Genomic DNA, 25,424 nt, shown 5'->3' on the forward strand with positions numbered 1-25,424 from the left:
GGTGACACCGTTTACATTATGTATTTTTATTAACAATTATTATTATTATTATTACCATTATTATGTATATACTGTTTATATATATGACTAATAATAGTATAAATTTTAGTATATAAATAAAAATAAGTATAAACTATAAAATATTTTTTTTCAGTATTTTTGATTTTATTATTTACAATTATTATTTATGAATTATACACTTTAAAGTAAAACATAATAATAATAAAACAAAACAAACAAAACAAACAAAAAACACTTATTGTATATATATATGGTTTTCTGGTGGAACAAATGAGTGATAAAGTCAAAACCTGAATGACAAACAAATCAACAACAACCCAACAGCTACTCAACCTCACACCCCAAAGGAAGTACAGTATTTTACCAGTTTCATGCTGTGATTGTTTTGATCCCAGCGCCACAGCATCACACTCATCTTCCTCTACCCTTTATCTTCCTCACTTCACCTGCCGGTGGTCCAGACACACAGATCCCATTTACAATCCATCAGAGGAGGAGACCAGCATCCATCACAACCATCCACAGACAGAGCGATTCAGAAGAGGTGAGGAAAGGTCTGACAGAGAAGGAAGAATGATAGATTCATGCTAAAGGAAGTTAAATGAACCTGGATTGAAATCAAGAGGGTGAAAGAGAGTTTGAGAAGAGTGGATGGGTACCAGAGACTGAGAGGAAGAGAAAGTGAAGCAGACAGAGCTCTCACCACTAATGCTGTGCCATGCTGCCTCCGGTCTGAAACACACGCTCAGGGGAGGAGACACCAGTCAGCGCTCACATGAGCCAAAGCAAACAGCTGAAGGGGGTTGGGAGGAGAGAGCAGCTGGATAGGCAGTGCGTGGGGGAATCCCTCTTCAGCTCCCCACACCACCCCTCCATTACACCCACTCCCTCCAACCATGCAACCATACATCCCTCCCTGCCCTCAAAGGTCCCGGAGCACGCACCTCTGCCTCTTTATCAGGCAGCCTGCATTTATACCATTAAACTATTAACTCACAATTATCAACAGGTGAAATCAAAGGTACCGATAAAAAAATAAATAAAAATAAAAAAGAAATAAAAGAAAGACTGACTGATTTGCCAGTCTTTTTGACTAATTCATTACAAAGAATTGACTCATAAAATCAACTTGCACATAAATCAGACTGCACTGGTCAACACAATAGAAAGTGTTGTCTATTAATTGCCACCATTGTATAATTTTGTGGTGTCCAATTAGCATCGCCAGTAAAATTTAAGCATTCCAGAACGGTTAATGAAACCAAGCTTCATGAAAATAATTAATAATGAATAATTAAATGGTCCAAAAAATAACAACAACAAAAAACACTGAGACTTTTAAATAAAAAAAAAAAAAAAAAAAAAATGTAAATCACAAAGGTCTGGACCAACTTGAGGTGAACTATTTCTTAAATCTGTTCTCAAACAAATTACACACAGACTTGCGTAACAAACACAGTATTTTCTGTATTGTGTGAATAAGTTGTTAGTGGTATTCTAAGAAACTTGATGCTCTTGAGATGGTGCTTTGCCTCAAGAACTGGTAAAGATCCCAGAAATCCTCCACTCTTATGATATTGTGGGTAAAGGCTGAATCCCAAACCACATGCTCTTCATCCAATATAGTACACCAGGTTATGATTAGTGCATTCCAAATCACAGGACATTGAAAATAGTTGAAAGTGTGCTAGTTTCTGTGGATTTTGTAAGTATGCATCTGTTTATATCCCTACATGCTTTCTGACCTAATATTGCTCCTAAAACTACAGCAAAATATGTAGATATAACTTGTCGCATAAGTCACATTCTACCAAGTATACACTTTGCACAGAAGCTTGCAAATCAGCCTTTAAATCCAAGACATTCAACAAACATATGTGCATACAAATACATTGGTGTGGTGAACAGGTTGTGCAAACTATTAAATTAGAGGCTAGTTAGTGTCCTTAGCTACTGTTAGATAGCTAAAGCAAGTAAGCCACTAACATGTTACTTCATACTGTATACTACACATATAGTTAAAATAATTAAAAGATTTTCTCACTTTAATTTTAAAAGTTTAAAATATTTTAAAGTCTGTCATTTACAGGGTGATTGCTAATTAAGTTTAAGTTGTAACAAGGTGAGTCAATTTTATTAAACACACTAACATCGCCAGTCATCTAGTGTGCAAACACAGTGAAATAACGGACAGACAATCATAATATGAATAAGAAAATGTGTTAAAACTGACAAGATGATTAATGCATTGAGTGTGGAAAGGGCTGATTGCTCTAACGACGATCTAACCTTCAGATCTGTGTGCTGTTGCGCACCATTTGTGCAGCACACCCCTGTCAACCTCCTGTAGACCCCAAGGCTCTGAAAACACAGAGGTCAGAGCCTCCTTTCTCTTCTTCCACAGCTGCGGTGCTGGAGTATGTGCTACAGACTGCTGGCAGGAGCTGCGGCGCGAGACGCAAGGTGTTCCCCATGTCCAAGCTCTGGCCAAAAGCCATGCCAAACCACAAATTACAAGCCGAATTTCAGTTTCTGGGGATCGCCCAAGTTTCTGCCCTCATTCCCACACTAAAGTACCCTGGAGGGGTAAAATGAAGCATGTTTTAAAAATATACAACACACATAGGGGTTCTTATCCAAGCAGATGTTTTGAAACTGTGACAGTAGGGATCTACTAGAGCTTGACGAGATTTTATCAGTGCTGGCAAAGCTACAGTGAAACTGAAGTTTGCCAGACAGCAAGCTATACTTAATATAAAGTAGTTAAATTGAAGCTAAAAAGAAAAAGTTGAGGGAAAAAGTCAATCCAAAAACAGCAAATTTTTGAACACTGAATAAAATAAAAGACAGAGCCATATATTTTCACCAAATACAATTAACAAAACCAGAACCATTCAGTGTTATTTTAGTATTAATTATAATACTAAAATACTACTACTTAACATAAAGTAGTTAAAATGAATAAAAATATATAAAAATATATAAAAAAAAAAAGTCTACAAGCTACTAACTAAACATAGCTAATTGCTATGCGTTAGATTAAACAAAACAAGACAAAATAAAAGAAAATAAAATAACAAATCTCTATATGATAGTACATATTTGGATGAAAACAACTAATAAAACTAGAACCATTGAGCGTTATTTTAGTTTTATTTACATAGGCTACTAAAAAGCTTATTCAAAATTTTAATAAATATTATAATAATCTAAAAGTTAAAAATCATCAAAAAGTTAAATTAGTTTTTTTTTTATATTTTGGGTTTTTCCTTGGAATAACTGCTTTTTTAGCATAGCATTTTAGTTTTAACACTGGACTTTAGGATGCTGTTTTTTTATGGATCAACTTTATAGTACATCAATCCTTCAAGATTTGAGTGCCATCTCAAATGACTTATATAACACTTTCCTCAATAATTCAGACTCATAAAAAGCTAATTGTCTCTTTATAACTCAATCAAAGTGTGAGAAAAACACATTTCAGCAGATTTATTGCGCTTCTGTAGTGGCGAGTGATATGTGGCGGACGCTACATGTGTCGGGTAATAGTGAACAAGCTCATTAAAAAACAACAGCTTTGAATCACAGGCTCCTGCTCGCCATTCATTGTGTCAATGGATGCTAAAATAAATCCAAGTATGTGCGGACAATGCGGGGGCTCACCCTGTGGAGATGCTCTTTGTTTTGCGAGACCCCCATCATCTGCTTTTTGGGGGGTTTGGGATGGATGGGGGTGGATGGGTCCCTACTGCCAGGCTGTCAGGGGGTGGGTGGGACATATGGGCTTTCTGGGGCTCTGACACAAAATCACAAGGGATTCAGAGGCACCCTGGGTATCCCGAGAGAGAACAGAGCCTGTGGTGGAGGGGCTGGAGTTGTTTTGTGAACTCAAGACACTTGTAAAGAATGTCCAACTGCTGATGTCATGTTTCTGTTAGATAGCATTTTAGCGTTTTCTTTACAAACTTCTTCCTTGCCTAAAAAAAATACTCCATGGGTCAATATCACCATAGAGTGCCTTTCAACCCTCACAATACTCTAAAATGTTGGTTTTAAATTTCCATTCGCTTTATGTCATATCATAAATAGTAGGCACTCAAGAATACATATTAGCTGAGCTCCCACACATTTTTTAAGATAATTATGGGCCATTATTTGAGGCATAAACCATAAGATATGGCCACCCTGTCATGGACATACAGTATATACTACTGTTAAATACATTTTTACTGCAAAATTAAGATGCAAATTATATATTCTGAAGGTATGATGTCCCTTTCCTAAACAGAGTTATTAAATAATAATATTAATAATAATAATAAATACTATAATTACATTCTCAATAAAATTGATATACCCCTCCCATCCCAATTCATCTTAAAAATGAATGCTATGTCCACCCTGTCATGTTTATGTCCACTCTGTCGAGTCTACGTGGCCGACAGGGTGGACATTTGGGAACATCAACAGGGTGGACATTCAGAGCTTCAATTAGCATATTAGCTTACAACAAACTGTGACCAGCTAAATATTTAGAGAATTTGGTATATTTAAACTTATATTTAGAAAATACTGTTATTGAATCACTTCAGGGTGGACATGTTAAGCTTTGGCAAAGCAAGTAAGCAAACTCATTAAAAGAAAATTGTCAACTAGAAAGTCACCAACTTACTCACCTCAGCCGTTGAAATTCCCGCCAATGAAGTGACAAAAAATCTGTTGTCCTGATGTCACTAAAGGGGATGGCCTTTTCTTAAGGGGGCGGATTCCCCAGTGCGACAGGGTGGACAGCCATTCAAGGGACATGGACAAACTCTAATTTTTATTAAATAAAAATATAGTTTTTATTACCAAATGTTCAATACACCCAAATTGAGTAATCTCTTATTTAACAAAATGTTAATAGGATATATATATATATTTTTTTTTTTATCTTTATGATTTGACTATATTCTACTCTCATTCAAATTTAATGAGCAGTGCATGGGACATAACAAGCACAATAACATGCATCCTCTCACACACAAAAAAAATAAAAAATAAAAAATAAATAAATAAATTAAAATGTATCTAAAGAGCCAAGTAATGCTTTTGTAATGAATATAAAACTTAGCCTAATATAACACACCCTTTCATAGTCATTTTCATGTTAAGTTATCATGGCAAATTAGTTGGGTTCAATTTCATATAAATATGAATTGAAAAATATCACTATTATAAATATAATTTAGAAATTAAGTAAGAAATATTTCGTATTCATGTGAATGCTATGAAACAACAAAATATTACAATATTACTTAAAAAAATTTCAAAAAATGTTTTTGTGGTGTGTGTCTGTAATATTATATAAAAAATAAATAATTTATATTTATTTTATTTATAATTATTTATATAAAAGACGATAATTTAGGTTAGCATTTTTTTTTTTTAATTAGACGATAATTTAGGTTAGCATTTTTTTTTTTTAATTATTATTAATATATAAAATATAAATATATAAAATATATACATGCAAAAAAAAAAAAAAATATAATATATATATATATATATATATAATATATATAGATATATATATATATATATATATATATATATATATATATATATATATATATATATATATATATAACATAAACCTATTAAATATATGCATACATAAAATATTACAATAAAGTTAATATACAAATGTAATATTTGTATTTTGTTATATTATTTATATCAACGTAATTTATTTTAATATTTTATTATACTATTTATTAGCCTATACTCTATATATTTTCAAACTTTTGCTCTGCTTGTGATTAAAAGAAGAATCCACATTGAGTCTGTTACTGTGATGTTGGGAATCCTACATGCACAACATCACAGTAACATCTGTGGGTGGTTGCCATAGTTACCAACTTGCTAATGAAAGTGTTTTATCCAGAACTCATGAAGAGAAGTGATGTTAACATGCTGCTAGAATAAGATCCTCCTGCAGTGCTTCTCCTGCATCTTAATGAGCCTCTTTTGCTACAGTTCATGTACAATGAACCACAACGCAGCCAACAGTAACAGTAATAATAATCCAAATAATAACAGGAAAATATGTGCTTAAAAAGTGTATACAAATAAATATTTACAAAAAGTGCATTAATCCAATTGGCTGTTAAGAAGTTTACTAATGTTGTTTATCTAAAAGTTATTGTTTTATTGTCAGTATTACAGTAGCATCCAGCATTTACCCATTAACTCAAAAGCCAGTTTGGGCTGTTTCTATTGGCTCATTCAATCTGAGCTATATTCAAACTAGACTGGATCAGTCCTACTGACACTAAATGCAAAGAAACTGATCCTACCCAGAATCCACCTGCTCACAGTGAGGACCTAAATCATTTCAGTCGAGTCTCTGTCTAAGCAGCCAGTGTCCAATAACGTGTATTCCAGCAAACATCACATCTCTTGCTTTCACCCGGCAAAATCAACCGACAAAGGTCAAGCACTTAAAGCTTCATCAGCTGTGACCTTTCACCTTGACCTGTACACAAGAGCATGCTGACCTTTACTGTTGTTCACATCGCCCACGTCACAGCAGATATGTGATTCAAATACCAATCCGGACACATAACACCACGTTTCTCAGTGTGGTGATGGAGCACCATAAAGAGAAGACAAAAGAGTGAGACTTAAACAGACAGACACTCAGGGTGACAGATGTCTTGACTGACATCTTCAAGGACAGATGGAGGAAGTACAGCTACATAAATGCAAATCACAAAAAGAAAGACACTCAGTTTCGAATCACATTATTTATGAGAACTAATGAAAGTCTCAACAGCTAGATGTTTTCACATTTTATTTAAAGTCTCAAAGACTTAAAAACTCAAAATTGGCCCTAATTTCTCTTTTAATGGGATAGTTCACCCAAACTCACCATTTACTCACCCTCAAATCAATCTTAACATTTGGGTTGAACATTAGATTTTTTAACTGTAAGTTTTGTTTTTGCATGATTAATTCAAAAAGTGTAATTACATAGGATTTTATTTTTATTTTAAAGTGTCCTAATTACAGTGTAATTATGCATTAAGTACTGAGTAATATTAATTAACTACAAGTAGTTACTATATCATTAGGTTTAGGATTAGGGTTTGGCTTAGGGTTACTTGCATGATGTAACTATGCATAATTTATTGTTATTATAATAGTAAGTACATGTAACATGTGTAAGGACACCTTAAAATAAAGTTTAACCAAATATTTAAAACAAAAATAAATAAATTAAATACCGAAAATATTTAAAATTGTCTGTCTTTGCAACTTTTATCAAAATGTACTAACTTACTCTGGCTGTAAAATGCATCTAAAATCTGCCACTTTTCATGATCCAATAAATTCCTGATAGATAAAATCAAGTCGCAGAATATCCCATTTTACTCAGAAATACATCATATTATAAAAAGTAAAACAGTTTGCAAACATCACTTCATTGGTATAAATATGTCAAATTAACTACTTTAAATGTGAAACATATCAGTGATTTGACACTCAAATTACCACAAAATAAATTTTGCAAAAAAAAAAAAAAAAAAAAACCTAGCTTAATGTAAATAAAACAATCCCTTGTTGTGCATGCATTTCTGTTTCAAAGCTACAGTACGAACATCATGTTTGAGCTGTAAATGGCCACAGAGGAATCCGACATCTAAATAAAAGTTTTAAGATGTGCAAACATCTACACATCTAAACCATCTTCTCCTTTAATCTATTTCAGTCTCTGCCTGTTCGTTATGCCCAACATCATCTATTTCATATGCAAATTCTTGCAAGACACTTTAAGGAGAAGAAAAATAGACACTTTATTTCATCCACTGAGATTAAATGTTTGTTGAGATTTATCGAGCAGGACGTTTCTGATGGGAGGCCACAAAGGAAGCTCTCACATGTACAATCGTACAGACACTAACGCAGGACGTTTGTCATGCATTAAGGACACCTGCTGTGCACACATCATGAAAACAAGCTTTTAAAGTGTTTAAAAGTACTCTCACACAGAGATCTGCTTGGTATCGCTCATGCCATTAGGGAACAGCGCTGTGTTACGGCAGTAGAAACAGATGGTGACAGGCTGTGAAGAAAACTTGTGCATTTTAGCTGACTCTCTGCATATCCTGACAGTATTGGGATGCTGGCTGTGTATGTTACAGAAACTAGAAACTCTGCAAGCAAAAATAGAGAGCATACTATACATAAGAGCAATGCATTCTGGACAGCATTCTGGATGTCCTTAATGGAACTAGTTTCGGATGAACTGAAGGTGAGTAGATTTTCATTTTTGGGTCAACTATTTCTTTAATACATGGTGTGATGAAACTGAAAATCTTGGTTTAGAAAAGCAATTTAAAAGAGTGCTTAAAAAACACATCCTCTGAAATGCATCAAGACAGTCAATTTGTCCTACTTTTGTGGTGAAATACTGAAAAACAAAAATCTTTTTTTGAATATCACTGATACAATAAATGCAAGTGACCATCAGGTGAAAGCTTCAAGGTGAGAAGTCCATGCACATGCACGGCTGTATTGCTATATTGTTATGCTAATATCTTTTATCTTTTCCAGTGCTCTAGTGCAGATAGCCAGTCCACTATATTAGCAAATTAAAACCACTATCACCTGCAAATCAATATGGAGAAAGAGGCAAAGCCAGAGCCTCCAGGGCAAAGAGCATTAAAGTCAATGAGCAGGAGCACAATGGCATGGCTTTGAGACACAGGGGCAAGTGTGTGCGTGTGTGATACTGGGAAAAAAAATACAGAAAGAAAGAAAGAAAGAAAGAAAGAAAGAAAGAAAGAAAGAAAGAAAGAAAAGGAGCTCAATATGCCGGGAATTAGACTATAAACAAATCACATATAAAAAGCTACACTAAATGTTACAGGTGACATGAAAAGAACAGACCACAACAAAGAGAACAAATACTTAAATAAGTTATTAAAAAAATATTATAAAGTGGTGCCAGAGCTGTGGTTTAGTAGTAAAGTAACAGTATCTCATAAAAGGCACAAAATAAACCTGAAAAAAAATATACACACGCACACATAAACACACACACACACACATATGTAAAAATATGTATTTAAGAACAACTATTTGTATAATAGATTCATCTATTAATTTAGAAAAAGAGTAATAAAAGGTCTTCAGATCATAATGAGAGTGATGAGATTCAGTGGTGCTTAATAACATGCTTTAGATATAATACAGAGGTGCTCAGAGTTCTTACATCCTTAATAAAGGGATCTAATCTCTTTACCAGATGGCCACAAATGGTGAAAATCTGCAGTGTTTTTATGTGTTTACACATTCACTTCTCACTTCCAGTGTTTATTTGACGCATACAATGATTCCCTGAATCCAAATGTCCACAAACCAGACATGACCTCTTTTTTGTTTTTCGGCTGTATATGTTGTGAAGATCTTGTTAAAACTGTGAAATCAGGCTCATGATGACTACATTAAATCGTATCGTTTTGAATAATTACTTGCATGAGAGAGAGAGAGAGAGAGAGAGAGAGAGAGAGAGAGAGAGAGAGAGAGAGCACGCAGTACATACTTTAAGCACTAGAGAGCACTGTAGACTTGATCAGATCTCCTCGTGGATTGAATATGCCTTCTGCCCGGATTTACTTTCTTTAATTCTTTCGCTTGGTATAATCTCTTTAACCTACAGTTTAAACATAAGAACCTCATGAGTTAATTGAGTGGATTAGTATTGACATGGAATCTTACGCTGGACTTGAGCCTAATCCATGATCAACTGATTCATTAGCAGAACACAATTCCTGAATATACATGACATTTGTATATGTATATGCTCAATAGTGCTGCTTTTTATTGATTCTGTTTGAATATATTTTAAAATGTCATGCAGTGCTGTGATGCAAAGCTGAATTTTAAACATCATTACTCCAGTCTTCAGTGTCACATGATCCTTCAGAAATTATTCTAATATGCTGATTTGTTGCTCCAGAAACATTTCTTATTATCTGTGTTGAAAGCACTTCTGCTGCATATAATTTAGAAACCAGAACCATTGATGAACAGAAAGTACAACAGAACGGCATTTTGCTTTCAGAAATGCCAAAGTAAAGCCAGATCTCTAGCATGCAGGTACAGTACACATGCAGCTACTACGTTGACTGTATCTCACACACACATACTATATATACTCACACATGCATCATCTACTATCTCTAAACACAGACTGCCAGCGCAGCTGATCGCCACACACGGGGCTAAATTTACTGTTTCTCAGTATAACACTTGATTCTACTAAAGCCTGTGTTAGTGAGCCAGAGCTGCGGATTTAAATGTGCATCGTCAACACAATTATTGTGCAATGACTTGTAGTGATAAATAATACTAACCACATTCAGATTTGGCCAAACCATTCTCAATTAAAATCATCCCTGTCCGCTTTTATTTGTTACATCATGCATCCAAAAGTCAAGCTCTGATTCCTCAGTTCTTTTGGATCCATTTTGTGTCCAATCTGTACCCTCCTATCAGAGATGATGACACACACACACACACACACAAGAACAAACTATCCTTTCCTTTGACAATGCCTTAAATGGCATTTGAACGTGTTTGCAGGGAGAGAGAGAGAGAGAGAGAGAGAGAGAGAGAGAGAGAGAGAGAGAGATGTCTCCTGGGTTGCCTAGCAGACTTACTAACTCAAAAATAAACCAAGCCACCATGGCTTGCTTAGATATGACTGAGAACAAACACACACACAAACACACAATAGCTTAAGACCAGCAGGCTGCTAAAACAAACATGCAATAAATAGCCTTTCAAAACAAGTGTCATGGTGTCACTGTAAAATATACCATGAAAATACAACGTTTTTTTGGAAACTCTCATGATTTGAATGTGTGTCATGGTGTCATTAAAGTACCATAACATTACTATCACTAAACCATGGTATAACAGCAGTACTATTTTCAAAGAAAAATACACACAGGTTTACAGCTGATCTATCTAGATGAGCATCTGCATATCACCATATAAGGCAAAGGCTTACTAGAGATGCACATTACAGTGTATCGGTTATCGGTTATCAGCCGATATAACAGATAAATTGTACATTTAATTGTGCATTTATTTTTACATTTCAAATATATTTGCTGTCACTCACTAATTTTCTTCCTTAAAAACACGAATAATTTCATACCTGTCAAATGTAATCTTTAACAAATCTCAAAATTAAGATGAAATAATATGAAATTTAGTTAAAGTATTGGTGGTAGTGCACAAATTTAATATAGGTGCATCCTAACCTTTATGCAGAAGTATAGTATTTTATCAAGTTTTAATCTGATATGACACTAACAAACCCCACATTTTATCATTTATGATTTGGAAATGCTAGTACCATAGCAATACACTTACCAGTACCAAAAAGTATTAAAAACGACCACAGTAATGATTGGAATAACTTTTGAGTAACATGCAAACATCATTAAATATGAATACCATAGTACTATATATTAAAGTGCCTTGATGCCACTATCTAATACTATATCACCTTACATTGGTAGTGCCATGGCATGATCTCTCCAGACATATATCATGGTAATACCATGTTTTTAATACAGGTACAATGTTAGTTTTCTGGTTTAATATACTGCATCGTGGTATTCTTAAATACTAAAATATGGTTGTCAAACAGTACTATGGTATTACAACCAGATACCATCACTATACCATGGTACCACTACAATGTCTTTTGTAAGAGGAATATATTGTACACACACAGTTTTATTGCTGATACATAAGTTATCGGCTGAGCCATAGCATGCATAACTTCAGATATCCTGCAATAGTCTATGACAATACAATGGACCATGCCTTAAATAAGCATTATCATGGTATCATGTCCAACAAACCACGGTAATACCATCTTATGCAATTCATTTTTTTTTTTTTGCTGGCACTTGATTATATTTATATATATATATATATATTATATATATATATATATATATATATATATATATATATATATATATATATGCCAATTGATTAGTCATAGATAGATAGATAGATAGATAGATAGATAGATAGATAGATAGATATCAGGAAAAGATGACTTAGCTCAACCTAAATGCAACCCCAACACACACACACACACACACACACACACACACACACACACACACACACACACACACACACCTTTCTAACCTGTGTGTCTTCTCCAGTGTCAGCAGGATGGAAGTTTTTGCCTGTTGGCCACCCGCTCTGACTCCCGAGGTGGAGGTGAGCGTTGCTTTGCGGAGGGCTGGTGAAGCAGGGCCGGGGGGCCACAGCTCGGGTGGGCACCTGCGGGATAGGGAGGGCGCTGTGGATCGGCTTCGGCAGTCCAGACTTCATGTTAGTGACTACCAGGATAGCAGGCATCTTCCCCTGGACCCAGAACCAGTCCACTGTCTCCTGCCACACACTGTAGCATCCAGCGTTCTTGAGATATTATTCCCAATTTAGTCCCTATTACGGTCTTCAAAAATGAAAGAGTGATCCACCTGTATGGTGACCAGTCCGAGACGCTTTTCCAAAAGGAAATGTGAATCCGTTTAGCTTTTAAGGTTTTCCTGAAGTACGTTACCCAACATGGAAAATCCACGGCAAGAAAAATCACAGCATCATGGGAAGGGCAGGAATATAGAAGAGCAGCAAACGCATGACAGCAGCGAATGGTGCTCAGCTGGTGACTGCAGGGATTTGAATGCACTAGTCCATGATCTGTCTCTCTCTCTCTCTCTCTCTCTCTCTCTCTCTCTCTCGGTTTAAACTCTCAAGCAGGTGTGGCTTTAAGACAGCAGCAGTAACTAGTGTCTCCTGCTTGACACCAGTATATAAGCACTAGTTTTCTCTCAGCTGTGTGGTGCACACTCCCATAAACACACACACACACACACACACACACACACACACACACACACACACACACGCACACACACTCACATACCCCTCCCATCTTTAGAGAGGACGTCAGAACAAATGAGCGGCACGAAGCAGCAGAGGCTGGATATGATTAGCTGGTGTGTGTGTGTGTTTTGTTGAGCATGGAAGGAACTATGCATGTCTTACATGTGCGAATACTGTAGATTAGAATTGACAGCTTGCATGTGTGACTCGCTTTCTCTCTGCGTTGTGTGTGTGTGTGTGTGTGTGTGAGAGAGAGGGAGAGATGCAGTGTTCTCCATGTTGTGGGCTTTCCTCCAGGCACACTGCATGCAGTAGATGTCAAATGAGGCTAAGGCTACTTGCAGGGATTAATGCGTATCTCATACTTCTCTGTTTTTATTCATTATTTCTTTCTTGTAGACTCTCATTAATCACTGCAGAGATTCACCTCTGTTTCTCTGTCTTTGTTTTTAATGAATTTTAGAATGATAAAGCAGTTTAGTGAGACATGGAAGAGCATAAATCCAGCATATAAGAGGTTTTCATTTACATTTCTTTATTTAGCAGATGCTTTTATCCCATATGACTTAAATGTGAGTAATACAAGCACAAGTGATTAATCAGGGTAAAACCAAGGGCTGCCGTATCAAATGCCAAGGCTATGAAATATATAAGCTAATATATATATTTTTAACTTTCTATTAATCAAAGAATACTGAAGAAATATATATATATCATGTGACACTGAAGACTGGAGTGATGATCGCTGAAATTTCAGTTTTGCCATCACAGGAATAAATTACATTTTAAAACATTAAAAACTGTAATATATCTCAGTTTTTCTGTTTTACTATATTTTGAATAAAATAAATGCAGCCTTGATGAGCATAAGAAGCTTCTTTCAAAAACACTTAGACACATGCTTTAAACATATTTAAAAATGCAGATAATATACAAACACAAAGTCCTTAATTATTCATCCAACTCCTGGCTTTTTTACTTGGTCCCACCCAGTAATAAGGCAAGCTCCGCCTCTTTATTAACTTTTGGCAACTATATACATTACAGGGTCTGGTTCAGAGCCTTCGTTATTGACGTTGCAATATTATGAGCTTTGCTGTTACGAACATCTGGTTGAAAACATTAGCTATATATATGCATTAACTACTATGCGTCAGCCAATTGCAATGTAATACTCAATTAATGTCCACCTAATGACTTCTGGATCAATATCCCACCATCTGTAGCCTATATCATGACAGTTTATGATCTTAGTTTACTGGCGGGTGAGTAAGAGAGGCATTAACAGTATAATTCCCCTAAAAATTGTCATTTAAAGGGATAGTTCACCCATAAAAGAACATTATGTCATTAATTACTCACCCTCATGTCAGGTCCGCAAGCCCTTCATTCATCTTCGGAACACAAATTAAGATATTTTTGATGAAATCCGAGAGCTTTATGACCCTTAAACTGACACGTTCAAGATGCAGAAAGGTAGTAAAGACATCATTAAAATAGTCCATGAAACATCAGTCTTTCATCCTTAATTTTATGAAGCTACGAGAATATTTTTGTGTGTAAAGAAAACAAAAATAATAACTTTATTCAACAATTTCTTCTTTTCATGTCAACACATGTGTGTGTGGTGCTGCTGATCCAAAGATGAATGAAGGTCCTACGGGTTTGGGATGACATGAGGGTGAGATATTAATGACATAATTTTCATTTTTGGGTGAACTGTCGCTTTAAATCATATAAAACCTGTATGCTTTTCTGTAGAACACAAAAGATATTTTGAAAAATGTCAAAATAGTGTTTTGTTTGTTTGTTTTTTGTCCACATACTCTTTAAATTAAAGTTTCCAAAAAGGTGTTTTTCACAGCAATGCAATAGAAGTTTTTCTCTTTCATGTAAACCATAGATGCCAATAAATAACCTTTATTTTTTGTATTATTTTTTTAAGAGTGTACAATGAAATTCAATGGGGTCCAGTGTTGTTTTGGACTCCATTGACTTTCATTGTGTAGACATAAATAGTCAAACATTCTTCAAAATATCTTTTTTTTTATGCTAGGAAAGTCATACAGATTTTGTACAACATCTGAAAGATACATCCCCTGACTTGAACGATTTTGGTTTCCAAAGTCCAAACATGATCTCAAATGATATAATCATAAAGGATCTTAGAATCTTTAATTTAATTTCCCTGACTTCCCAGCATCGACAAACCTAGTTATTTGCCACCACACCCAACTGCAAACAGTTGCATTTCAGGAAACTATGACCGCAGACAATGGACACTACCCGAGAATGATGCTGCTGCCCATTACAATTAGACTTTAACATACTGACACTTTTCAATCCAACACAACATTTCAAATTCAGGTTAATGGATCAGTGGAGACGCTCACTCATAATCACACTGACAGAGTTCAGTCATTTGTGAAATGAAAGGGAGTGAAGTAATGAGAAGATTGGGGTCTCGAGAGAGTGTTGATGTCCTCATGTCTTCCCAGATCAACACGCTGTGTGCCTCCTAAAGCCACCACACACACACATAATCCTGTTACCCATAATGCAAATCTGCATGCATTCTGCATTTCTGTGCATAGAGTACATAAAACAATTATATGAATTTGAATACATAATCTTACTAGGTGTGTGCAATGCAAAGAGAAGTGCAACTAGAAGAACAAAATGCAGATCTGAACAGCTGAATAAATGAGATCAAAATGAGAACTCATCTTCCAGCAGTGGTCTCATTTGAAGGCCATCCATTTGAGTCATTGCCAAGGCAACCTCTGTTCTCATTCCGCTAAGTAATTCAAGAGCAGTCACTGTCATTTCACCACATCTGTCAGTGAGGCACAAGAATAATATCCAATAACACAGTGACGACCGGCTCCACTGAGGATTACGGTGGAAATCATGTAATTAAAGTCTGATTGACGGCTTTTATCTTTAAATTTATATTGAAACAGTTGCAGGTGTGTAATAATCCATTAATCCAAATGTGTGCAGTGACATTTTGATTGCAACAGCAAATTATTTTATACTTACAACACACAGTTGTGCAGTCTAATGAGAGGTTAGAGAAATAAATAAGCTAAAAATATCTGCATACAGGCAATCAGATCTTGTACAGTTGAACACTTACTATAAAGAACTGCAGATTAAAGGTGCAGTTAAGTGATGCAGTTCATCATATTTCAAGTCACAGCAGGTAAAATAATCTAATCATATCTTGCCTAGTATGCACAAACTCATATTTTATATGCAAAGCTATCCCAAAAATTAGTACAACCTTGTACAACCGAAATATCAGCAAATATTTGTTGATTCTTTATTATCCTAAAAAACAGAATTATTGCATCAATGCCAAGAAAAAGGAAAATACGTCATGTGACCACAGCACGCTGCTCTAATGAAGCGTGCGTAATTAACTCATAATTAGCTTCCATTTGCCTCCTGCGCTCTGTCTTCTCCACCCCACGCTGCAAAACGACTATTTTAATATGAGACACATCTTAATGTCCCAATCAGAATTTTCATTTCATACACTCTAATTCTCCCTTACTTTATTAAGATGCTAATAAGCATTCATTATGATTAGTGCTGCTTCTTCAAGCGTGATGGTGTTCTGAGATCTCAACGTATATCTCCTCTTTTCTTTTATCTTTTATTTAGTGTTTAGTGTTTTTAAATCTGTGAAACTTTAAATAATCAGCTTTAAAACCTGATGAAAAAGAAATGTTGCGGTGGTTGTTTGAGCTACAGCGAACAGACATAACACAAGTACGCTAAAGTAAGCCGAGAGGCACTTAACTACTGATCAAACATTTCCATCTGCTAGCATTAATGTTTACTACTGAGAGTTGAATTCAAATCATTTCATTCCAGTACCAGCAGCAAACAGAGAGGAAGAGAGAAAACCGTTTAGTGTTTCATCATTTCTAATTTTCTTGGATCACCAAGGCTGCATTTATTTGATCAAAAACAAAGTAAAAACAATACTATTGTGAAATATTATAACCATTTAAAATACCTGTTTTCTATTTTAATATATTTAAACAATACAATTTATTTCTATATTTTTCAGCATCATTACTCCAGTCTTCAGTGTCACATGATACTAGGGCTGTTCATATTGTTGTGTAAACCATGATCCTCTGTTCATGATTCTTTTCTGAATATAAAGTTCAAAAGAACATTTATCTGAAACAGATTTTTCGTAACAATGTAAACGTTATTACTTCGCACTTTTTATCAATTTAACACTCTACTTGAACTGATGGACTTGTATTGACTGGGACCGATCACTTTTGCTTTACTTTTTATACTGCTTACTCATTTAGTGCTCTGACACAAGAGCAGAGGTTGAAATCTCGAAGCCAACACAAACTATTACTCCTTACAAACTTAAGAAATCCTGAATGTCTCATTAGTCAAGAGCGGGAGTGATCTCCTAGTTGTGTTGTTTGGCCGCATGAAGCTGTGTTCTCGAAAACCGGAGGATGACGGCTCCACGGTGAGGCAAGTGCTTTCTGAAACATATATCTTCAAATGTGCCGTAATGGAAAACTAAGTACATCATTCATCAAAACAATGCATACCATATTTAGCATCTAGTATTCAAAGCCATAATGTTGGAAGCAACTTTATCCTCCTGATTCCCAGTTACAGTTCACTTCTGACCTCAGGACAGTGGATAAACACACTATAAAAATATTTAGTGGCTTTGTACATTTCTCAATAATAAATAACTATACTACCTTAATAAAATATATGATGAACAAAATAAATGTGTGGAAATGTACAGTTGTAAAATGTACATGTATTCTAGTTTTTGTACTTAATCTTAAGAAATAAGTGTAAATATAAATATTTTGCTTACCTATCAATCAAATATTTGAGAATGAAGAAAATATACTCATTCCATGGTTATGATTTTAATCTTCAATAACACTTAAAAAGGTTTATTAAAGTATATTTTTAAAGATGTTTTTGTTAATTTCAATAAAATTATTTAAAAATGGAGAAACAAGCAAGAAACTTGTAAAACTTATTATAACTCATTCCATTTAAATATCATTTTGTGCATTCTTATTTGAAATATATTTGAAGTCATTTAAGTATATAATTCACTAATCCATGCACATATATGTCATATTGATAGATATTTACAACCTGATATTTAATTGATTTCACATTTTTCAAATTCGTAAAAATGCATAAAAATAAGTGCATTTAGAGTTACTGTAGAGTGTATTACATATTTTATTAAGTCTCATCGGAGCTTGTTTTGTTGTGGGTCCGTTGCGTGTGTGTGTGTTTACACAGTCAGCCATGTAACTCAGCTTGACCCAGAATAACAAGAGTGGAGGTCACCCAAACACACCCAACACTCAGCCGACTGGCTGGACTCCACTCTTCAAAATAACACACTATCATGGGGGAACATTTGAACAAGGACGGCCAAGTGTGGTCTGCCGACTGGTTATGAGCTGGAAATATTACCAGAGACACATGCAGTCAAAAGAACAGAACAAGCTGAGAAAATAAATGCTGATATAAAGCAAGGCATGCATGCAGAGTCGACCCACACACACTCACACATACACAACAAAACAGTGGCATCCCGCTGCGAGGTTTCCCAAAAATAATCTCTCCAGGAGCTGCTGTGACCCTAAGCTGTCAAAAGCAGTCACTCCAGAGATAAAAGAACACATCTTCCTGAAACCTGAACTCATTTATCTTCATCTCAGCTGACGCTGTCACATCCAGAGCTCTACTGCAGAAAGACTCTCAGATCAGCTCCTGTGAGTCAGGCGTGTTCGCAGGAGTCAGGCCGAGTGTGTGATCTGTTTTGTGGGTGATGCTGCCAACAGACACATAAGCATGCACAAAAAAGTACTGCGGCACTACAGTACCATAGTACAGTGATGGTATCAGACACTGTATCAATATCATGGTACTGAAATCCATATACAATGGTATTTACATGATATTTCAAGAATGGTAGTACATAGTATAGTATAGTATATTATTGTATAGTTTAGTATAGGATAGGATAGGATAGGATAGGAAAGGAAAGGAAAGGATAGGATAGGATAGTCACCTTTATTTACTGTATATAGCCGTTTATATAATACAGATACAAAGATACAATACAAATGCAATTTAGCTATAAAGCAGCTCTACGGAAGATAATAATGCCATTATTATGCTCAATTCAGGTTTTTTCAAGTTTTGTTCTCATCTGATAGTGTCACCACTGTCAAATCAATAAAATTACCAAATTTTAAGGGTCTTTTAAACCCCAAATCAGGAAGAAAGGGGCAACAGTAGAAAGAAAACCCAAACTCCATCAGGTGACATAAATGGTGTATAAAAACTTTGGGAGAAACCAGGTACGTGGGACTCCTAAAAATTTAATTATCTAAAAATAAAATAAAAGTTTTTTTGAGGCACAGAATGATATATAGGTAATTGTTTTGATTGTATGGGACAATGTCAAGAAGCAGATAACATTAAAAATTAAAACACCTAGACTGTCCTGAACAATTTGACGTTTTTATAAAATTTAAATGTATGCATTTAAGAGATGCTTTTATCCAAAGCAATTTAGAAAAGAAGATCCAAGGCAAAAGTAAAAAGTAAAATTAAAAACAACTATACTGGACAAAAACTAAACAAAAATTAACAAAAATTTTTTTTTACTGAAACTGAAATGAAAATAGAAACAAAAACTACACTGAAAATTAAAAACTATAATAACCTAATGGTATAAAATAATACATGGCAGTACAGTATTGTACACTTTATAGCTAAGTGCATCACAATGCTATATTGTACAGTATCGTATAGTATAATACAGTGTTGTACAATATTGTGCGATAAAGTACACTATTGTTATGCAATAGAGTATAATGCAGTGTGGTGGGATTTTGCCCATATGGTACAATGCATTAGTGAATATCTCAATTTAGTATATTATTTTGGGCAGAATAATGCAAAGTAGTGCAGCAGCATGGTAAAGTACAGTTCTGTATAACACAGTGCAGCATGATTCAACATTCAATAACCCTAACAACGTAACATCAAACATTAAGACCATCTGTTGTCAAAACAAACTGTACTGTAAAGCATACGCCAGTGCTTCATGTGGTCGAGCTTCACCAGCACCAAACGCTTCACTCTGATCTGGAGCACAACCAATGCTGATTCTGACCACCAACCACACACCGAGCAAAGACACGGAGGAAATGTTCCCCAACACACGACTACTGCTCTCCTTTCCTGCCCCCATGCTTCAGGGGAACTGGAATCAGTGTTTTCAATTTAACAACACATCATAAAGAGCAGTAAAGAGGAAGCACGGGGGTCGGAAAATAATCAGCCCCTGCGTGTCAGGGATAATCCAAATACAGAACAGAAGGGAAAACAGGGAGAACTACATAATACGCGACTAATTAAATTCTTTCATTGTGAGTACACTTTGTTTCACTTTGCTAGGAGACATAAAATCGAGGCAAACATTAACACGACTCTTAAAGCGGGGGGCTTTTGTGAAGATTTGTGATATGGAAATAATGCATTGCGATGAAAGGCAACAGCGGCTCTAGCCAAACAGCCTTCGGTACCATCTCTCTATAAATAATGGAGTAATTGCTTTGTTAAATGGAGTCAAAGTTGGCAGATAATTCCAGCAATAAGAAAAGGTGCAAAAACAAGACAAACCCTCCCTTGATGTGGCTGATGAACATTACGCCGCACTGGAACTCACTTCAGGCATCTTGGTGCAATAAAACAAGAAGCAATTTTACAAGACAATGCTTCTAATATTAAAACCACCCAAGTGGACTCAGTTTATGGACAGATGGACAGATATGCAGTCAGTTTTTAGAGGAAGCAAATAAAATTCAACTGTTTCTGATATTTGATACATTTTATGCAAGTTAAAAAGTTGTAAAGATCTACAAATGTTCAATTTTAGTTTAACGTTCTAGTCATATAAATATTAGCAAATGCACCAAATTTCATATTTTTGCATCTGAAGAAAAAAAAACTTTTTTTTTTCTTGAGTTTCCTGTATCAGAATTTCATCTTTCTTATTGGCCACATAAATATCAACTGCAACTATGGCAAATTGCATATTTTTGCTCGGTTTGGGAACTTAAAAAAAAGTTGTTTTGTTTTTTTCTCGAGTATGAGATCCATAAGCCATAAAAGCCTGATGTATCAAATATGATACTCTACAAAAAACACATATGCAAACCACCCAAGTGGACAACCAAGTTACCCATGTCTGATGGATGAATATAACCTCAGTTCTTTAAGTAAATTAATAAAATACAACCGTTTTCTGATATTTTACATACAACTGATGTTTACATGCATTTTATGTAAGTAGAGTTTTACTGTATACAATTATTAATATCACACTGATAGTATATATGGCTAAATGTATAGAATATGATACTCCATAATACCACATATGCAAACCACCCAAGTGAACTCAGTTCACCTCAGTCTAATGGGCAAATACTAAATCAGTTCTTGGAGGAAACGAATAAAATTCAACTGTTTTCCATCACAAGCTCCAAATTTGTCAGGTGGGTCCTAAAAATAGCTTTCATCGGTACTTCTGAGCATCTCTGTGAAGCCCAACCTGAAAGACCTACTTAGCCATCTGTGCTGTCCTTTCAGTTTTGTAAAAGGGTGTCTGCAATTTACTGGGACAAGCCTAAAGGAAAAGTACAAGAAGTTAATTCAACATCAAGCCAATTGGACCATGGTTATGGTTTATGGTGGTTTAACTTCTTGACAGACATTCACATACAATATTCACTTACTGGAATGTTATATTATTTCCAAAACAACTCAATCGTGTCCAGAACTGAAGGTCATTGACTGGGCCTGCTGCAGATGGGTGATAGAGGTCCAGTCTAGCAGTAATGACAATCCTTCTTAACGAGATCAGATTTAAAGGTGAGCGCACAGGCAGAGAGAAATCTGTTAAACAGCTTAAAGGATGCCGGTGGCGGGTGTCTTAGCATATGCTAAAACCGACATCTCCTCTCTAACCATAATCCTGCCTTCTTCTTATGGCGCTGCATGCAAATGTCTAGCTGAGAGTTCAAAGATAGGATGCATTAAGATTAAGATTTGGAGGGTTTGTTTTTTAAACCATTTGATCTGCCAACAATTATTTTTTAAAGTTGTAAATTAATATTATTGGAGTGCGTTTTACAAGAAAAATACTATTTTCAGTTTAATTCAGTGCCATTTCATTGTCATAATTTGTGAAATTTTCTAATAATTTCTGAGTGAAAATTGTTTATAGATAAAACCTACATCAAATTGTTCTTCATGTAGTTGAAAGTCTAAATCAAAAATAAAGTTTTTGTTATTAAATTTGGGTAACTGAGCTGATTTTCAGGTACTTCAGTAACAAGCTGCCTCTCGATATTTCAGCTGAACAAATTTTGACTGTTATTCTAGAATTATTTTTGGTCACAGTGAAGTGTCTCCACACTGCTGACACGTTTACCTGTTGTAATTTATCCATGTTTTGTGCATTGAAACAAAACACGTAATTGAAGAAGTGCTAATTAAACCATTTGGGTCAATGATTTCTACTTTCCCAAACTATTTCAGACTATTTCTTGTTTCTGACTATTTCTTGTTTGAAAGTGAGTTTCGTGTGAGCTGTGCTTCATACATCGCTACACTATTATAAACAAACACTGGAGATTTTCTGCCTGCAAAACTTCATGAGACTGCACATTCATGCTGAGAACTTCCCCAATCTGCCACAATTTCATATAGCTGTCATGAAGGCCAACAAGAGAGTGAAGTCTGTGCATCGGCTTCAGCTCAAAGCAGACGTGAAATCACTCTTATTTGAGGAGAAACACACAAAATGAGCACAGTGTGTTGTTTTGGAAGAGCAGGAGCTCTTGTTTATGTGGCGAGACCGAAATCTCTTGCGGCGTCCTCTGCTAGCCCCAACTGTGTCACATCGCATCACCGCTGTGGCCGGATTTTTTAAGTCTCAAATATAAAAGCCAGACAGAAGCACAGAAGAGCCTTGGGCTCACAGAACAGACGAGAGAGTCTGAGAGTGGTTGAATAGGGGTCCTATCCTTAAGCATGACAACACAACCTTTCGTAAACCTGAAACAGCTCAACGTGAAACCCACAGGTCTAACATCTCAACCCCTTGCACTTCCTACAGGATCTTACTGGCTTATAGCACTAATGAACATGGTCAATGGGCTTTCCAAAAGCTTTGCGGGTCACTTTCCAGCCTCTTTTCCTGCAGAACTCCTCAAAATCAATGAATATCATCTTTCTTCTGGTGTCACATGTGTCCTAATTCAGAGCTCTCCTACTTCTGCACCTACAGCTACAGATAAACTTTGCTGTAGAGTTGAATTAAAACGCCGCAGCAGGAGGAGAGGGCTTTGACTGTCAGGGTTACTGAGGGAGAGGACCCAAATGCAGATTGAACAGGGGACGTTTATTGACAAATAAGACAAGCACGATAGGAGGGAGTGGCTTGAACAGTCCAGACAGTAGGAAAGGGCGTACAACAGTGAAGCAGGCAGATGGGGGGGGATGACCGTGTAGGGGGTACTTGGGTGGAGGACGAGAGTGGGGATTTAGAGGGGGATGTTTTAGAGATTAGACAACAGCACCAGGAACCAAGGGCACTTGGCTATGGAGGTGAAGCCACACACGTCAGACCTCCAGGCAGGGAGACCCAGTGGCCAGGGAGAAAGCAGGAGGCAAGACAGGAACAGACAGAACTCACAAAACACTAGATAAGACAACAAGAGAACAAAAATAGTAATAATAATAATAATAATAATAATAATAATAATAATAATAATAATAATAATAATAATTCAAAACAAGAGCAAAAAGTCAGACAGGAATGCTATGACCTAGAAACAAGATAAAAGGGGAGCTAGAGAAATAACCAAAGCTGACTTACCAAAAGTAAATTAAAAGGTAAAGAAACAAATACAAAATAGTTCTAGAAATAACTGGAAAGACTAAATCAAGAAACTCAAACTCAACAAAAAAACAAGTCAAACTCAAAAACAAATCAAACTCATGAGAAACTAAAATAGAGATCCAAACAAAAAGAAAAACTGAAACTGGACTAAACCGTGACCAGATAAACTTAAACTAATAAATACCAGACTTTAACAGACAAAGAAAATCTCGATTAGTAACTATCAGCTAGCAAGCTAAGCAAACACTAACTCACACAGCAAAACGAACCAGCAAACACATGAGGGAAATGAGCACAATAAATAGGAAGGAAAGCACACCACACAAGGTGAGAACAATCAATTAATGAGTGCCAAACAAGGACTAAACGAGGGGGCGTGGTAATGTGAAACAAGGGGGGGCAGGACAAAAGGAGCACATGGCCAACATAAACAAAGACAAAGCCATGTGGTCATACACAGGACAAACAGGGAAACACTAAACAAAGACAGAATAGACACAGCTGCCAGGGCAGAACCCTGACAGTACCCCTCTCCCAAAGGACGCCTCCTGGCGTCCAAACCAGGCAAACAAGTCCAGGGGGGTGCAGACATAGCAGAACCAAAGCAACCAGGCAGCACATGAGAGGGGGTGGGAAGGGTGGGAGTATGTCCAGGGGTGTAGCCTGACAGGGTAGGGCTGAAGGCAGCAGGCATGGTTTGAGTACGGTTAAAGCCTCGCCGCAGAGAAGATGGGGCCATAGGGATACGGGTGGTGGCATAAGTAGAAGTACTGACCGGCTTGACAATTGATGGCTTGAAAGTGGTAGGGGAAGTGGATAGTTCTGGAGATTTGGAGGTTGGAGTATGGTAAGGTACCCCCTCCTGAAGTTGGACTGGATCAGGAATGGGTGCTGGGACTGGCTCTGAGGGCTCTTGGATTGAATCCGTAGCAGACTTTGACAGACTCTGGAATGAAGCAGACTCGGGAGCTTGATCAGACGATGAATTGGGTTCAGGCGCATACTCTTGACTTTCCACAGAAGCAGCAGAACTGCCCTCCGGGGCCACTGGAATAGACTTAGGAATTGGTTCTGGACTGCCCTCCAGGGCTATTGGAACAGACTCAGGAGTGGATTCTTGACTGCCCTCCGGGGCTACTGGAACAGACTCTTGCTCTAGGATTGGCTCTTGGACAAACTCAGAGACTGGCTTCAGGAATGACGTAGGCTCTGGAACATACCCTGGGACTGGTTTTGGAATGACCTTGTTCTTTGTTCCTGGACTTGCTCTGTGATGATCTCTGGTTGTTCCTGGACTGAAAATTGCTCTGAAGTCAAAATTGGGATGGACCTTGATAACTCCGGGACTGGGAGTAGCTCCGGAGTAAACTCAGGGAATGGAGAAAAGTCTGGAACTAAAACATACTCTAGGGCAGACTCCAGGGCC

General features: G+C 36.3%; 1 protein-coding gene across 12 annotated transcripts in view; it reads right to left on the reverse strand.

Annotated features, from left to right (window-relative positions):
* Positions 1-25,424, reverse strand: part of LOC109092613 (neuron navigator 2-like) — a 187,009-nt gene that overhangs the window by 77,248 nt on the left and 84,337 nt on the right. Inside the window, exons 1-2 of one of the 12 annotated variants that reach the window (XM_042727179.1) lie at positions 725-817; positions 386-577 (exon numbers count right to left, since the gene is read on the reverse strand). The exons of 7 other annotated variants lie outside the window; for them this stretch is intronic. In XM_042727179.1, the coding sequence (XP_042583113.1) occupies positions 386-436 (51 nt within the window). In that variant the 5' untranslated portion in view covers positions 437-577; positions 725-817. Of the gene's footprint in view, positions 1-385; positions 578-724; positions 818-12,237; positions 12,943-25,424 lie in introns of those variants that run through there. 4 more of the 12 variants (XM_042727174.1, XM_042727173.1, XM_042727181.1 and 1 more) reach the window with 4 other exon arrangements.

This window comes from Cyprinus carpio, chromosome B7 (assembly GCF_018340385.1).
Source record: "Cyprinus carpio isolate SPL01 chromosome B7, ASM1834038v1, whole genome shotgun sequence".
Taxonomy (NCBI): Eukaryota; Metazoa; Chordata; class Actinopteri; order Cypriniformes; family Cyprinidae; genus Cyprinus; species Cyprinus carpio.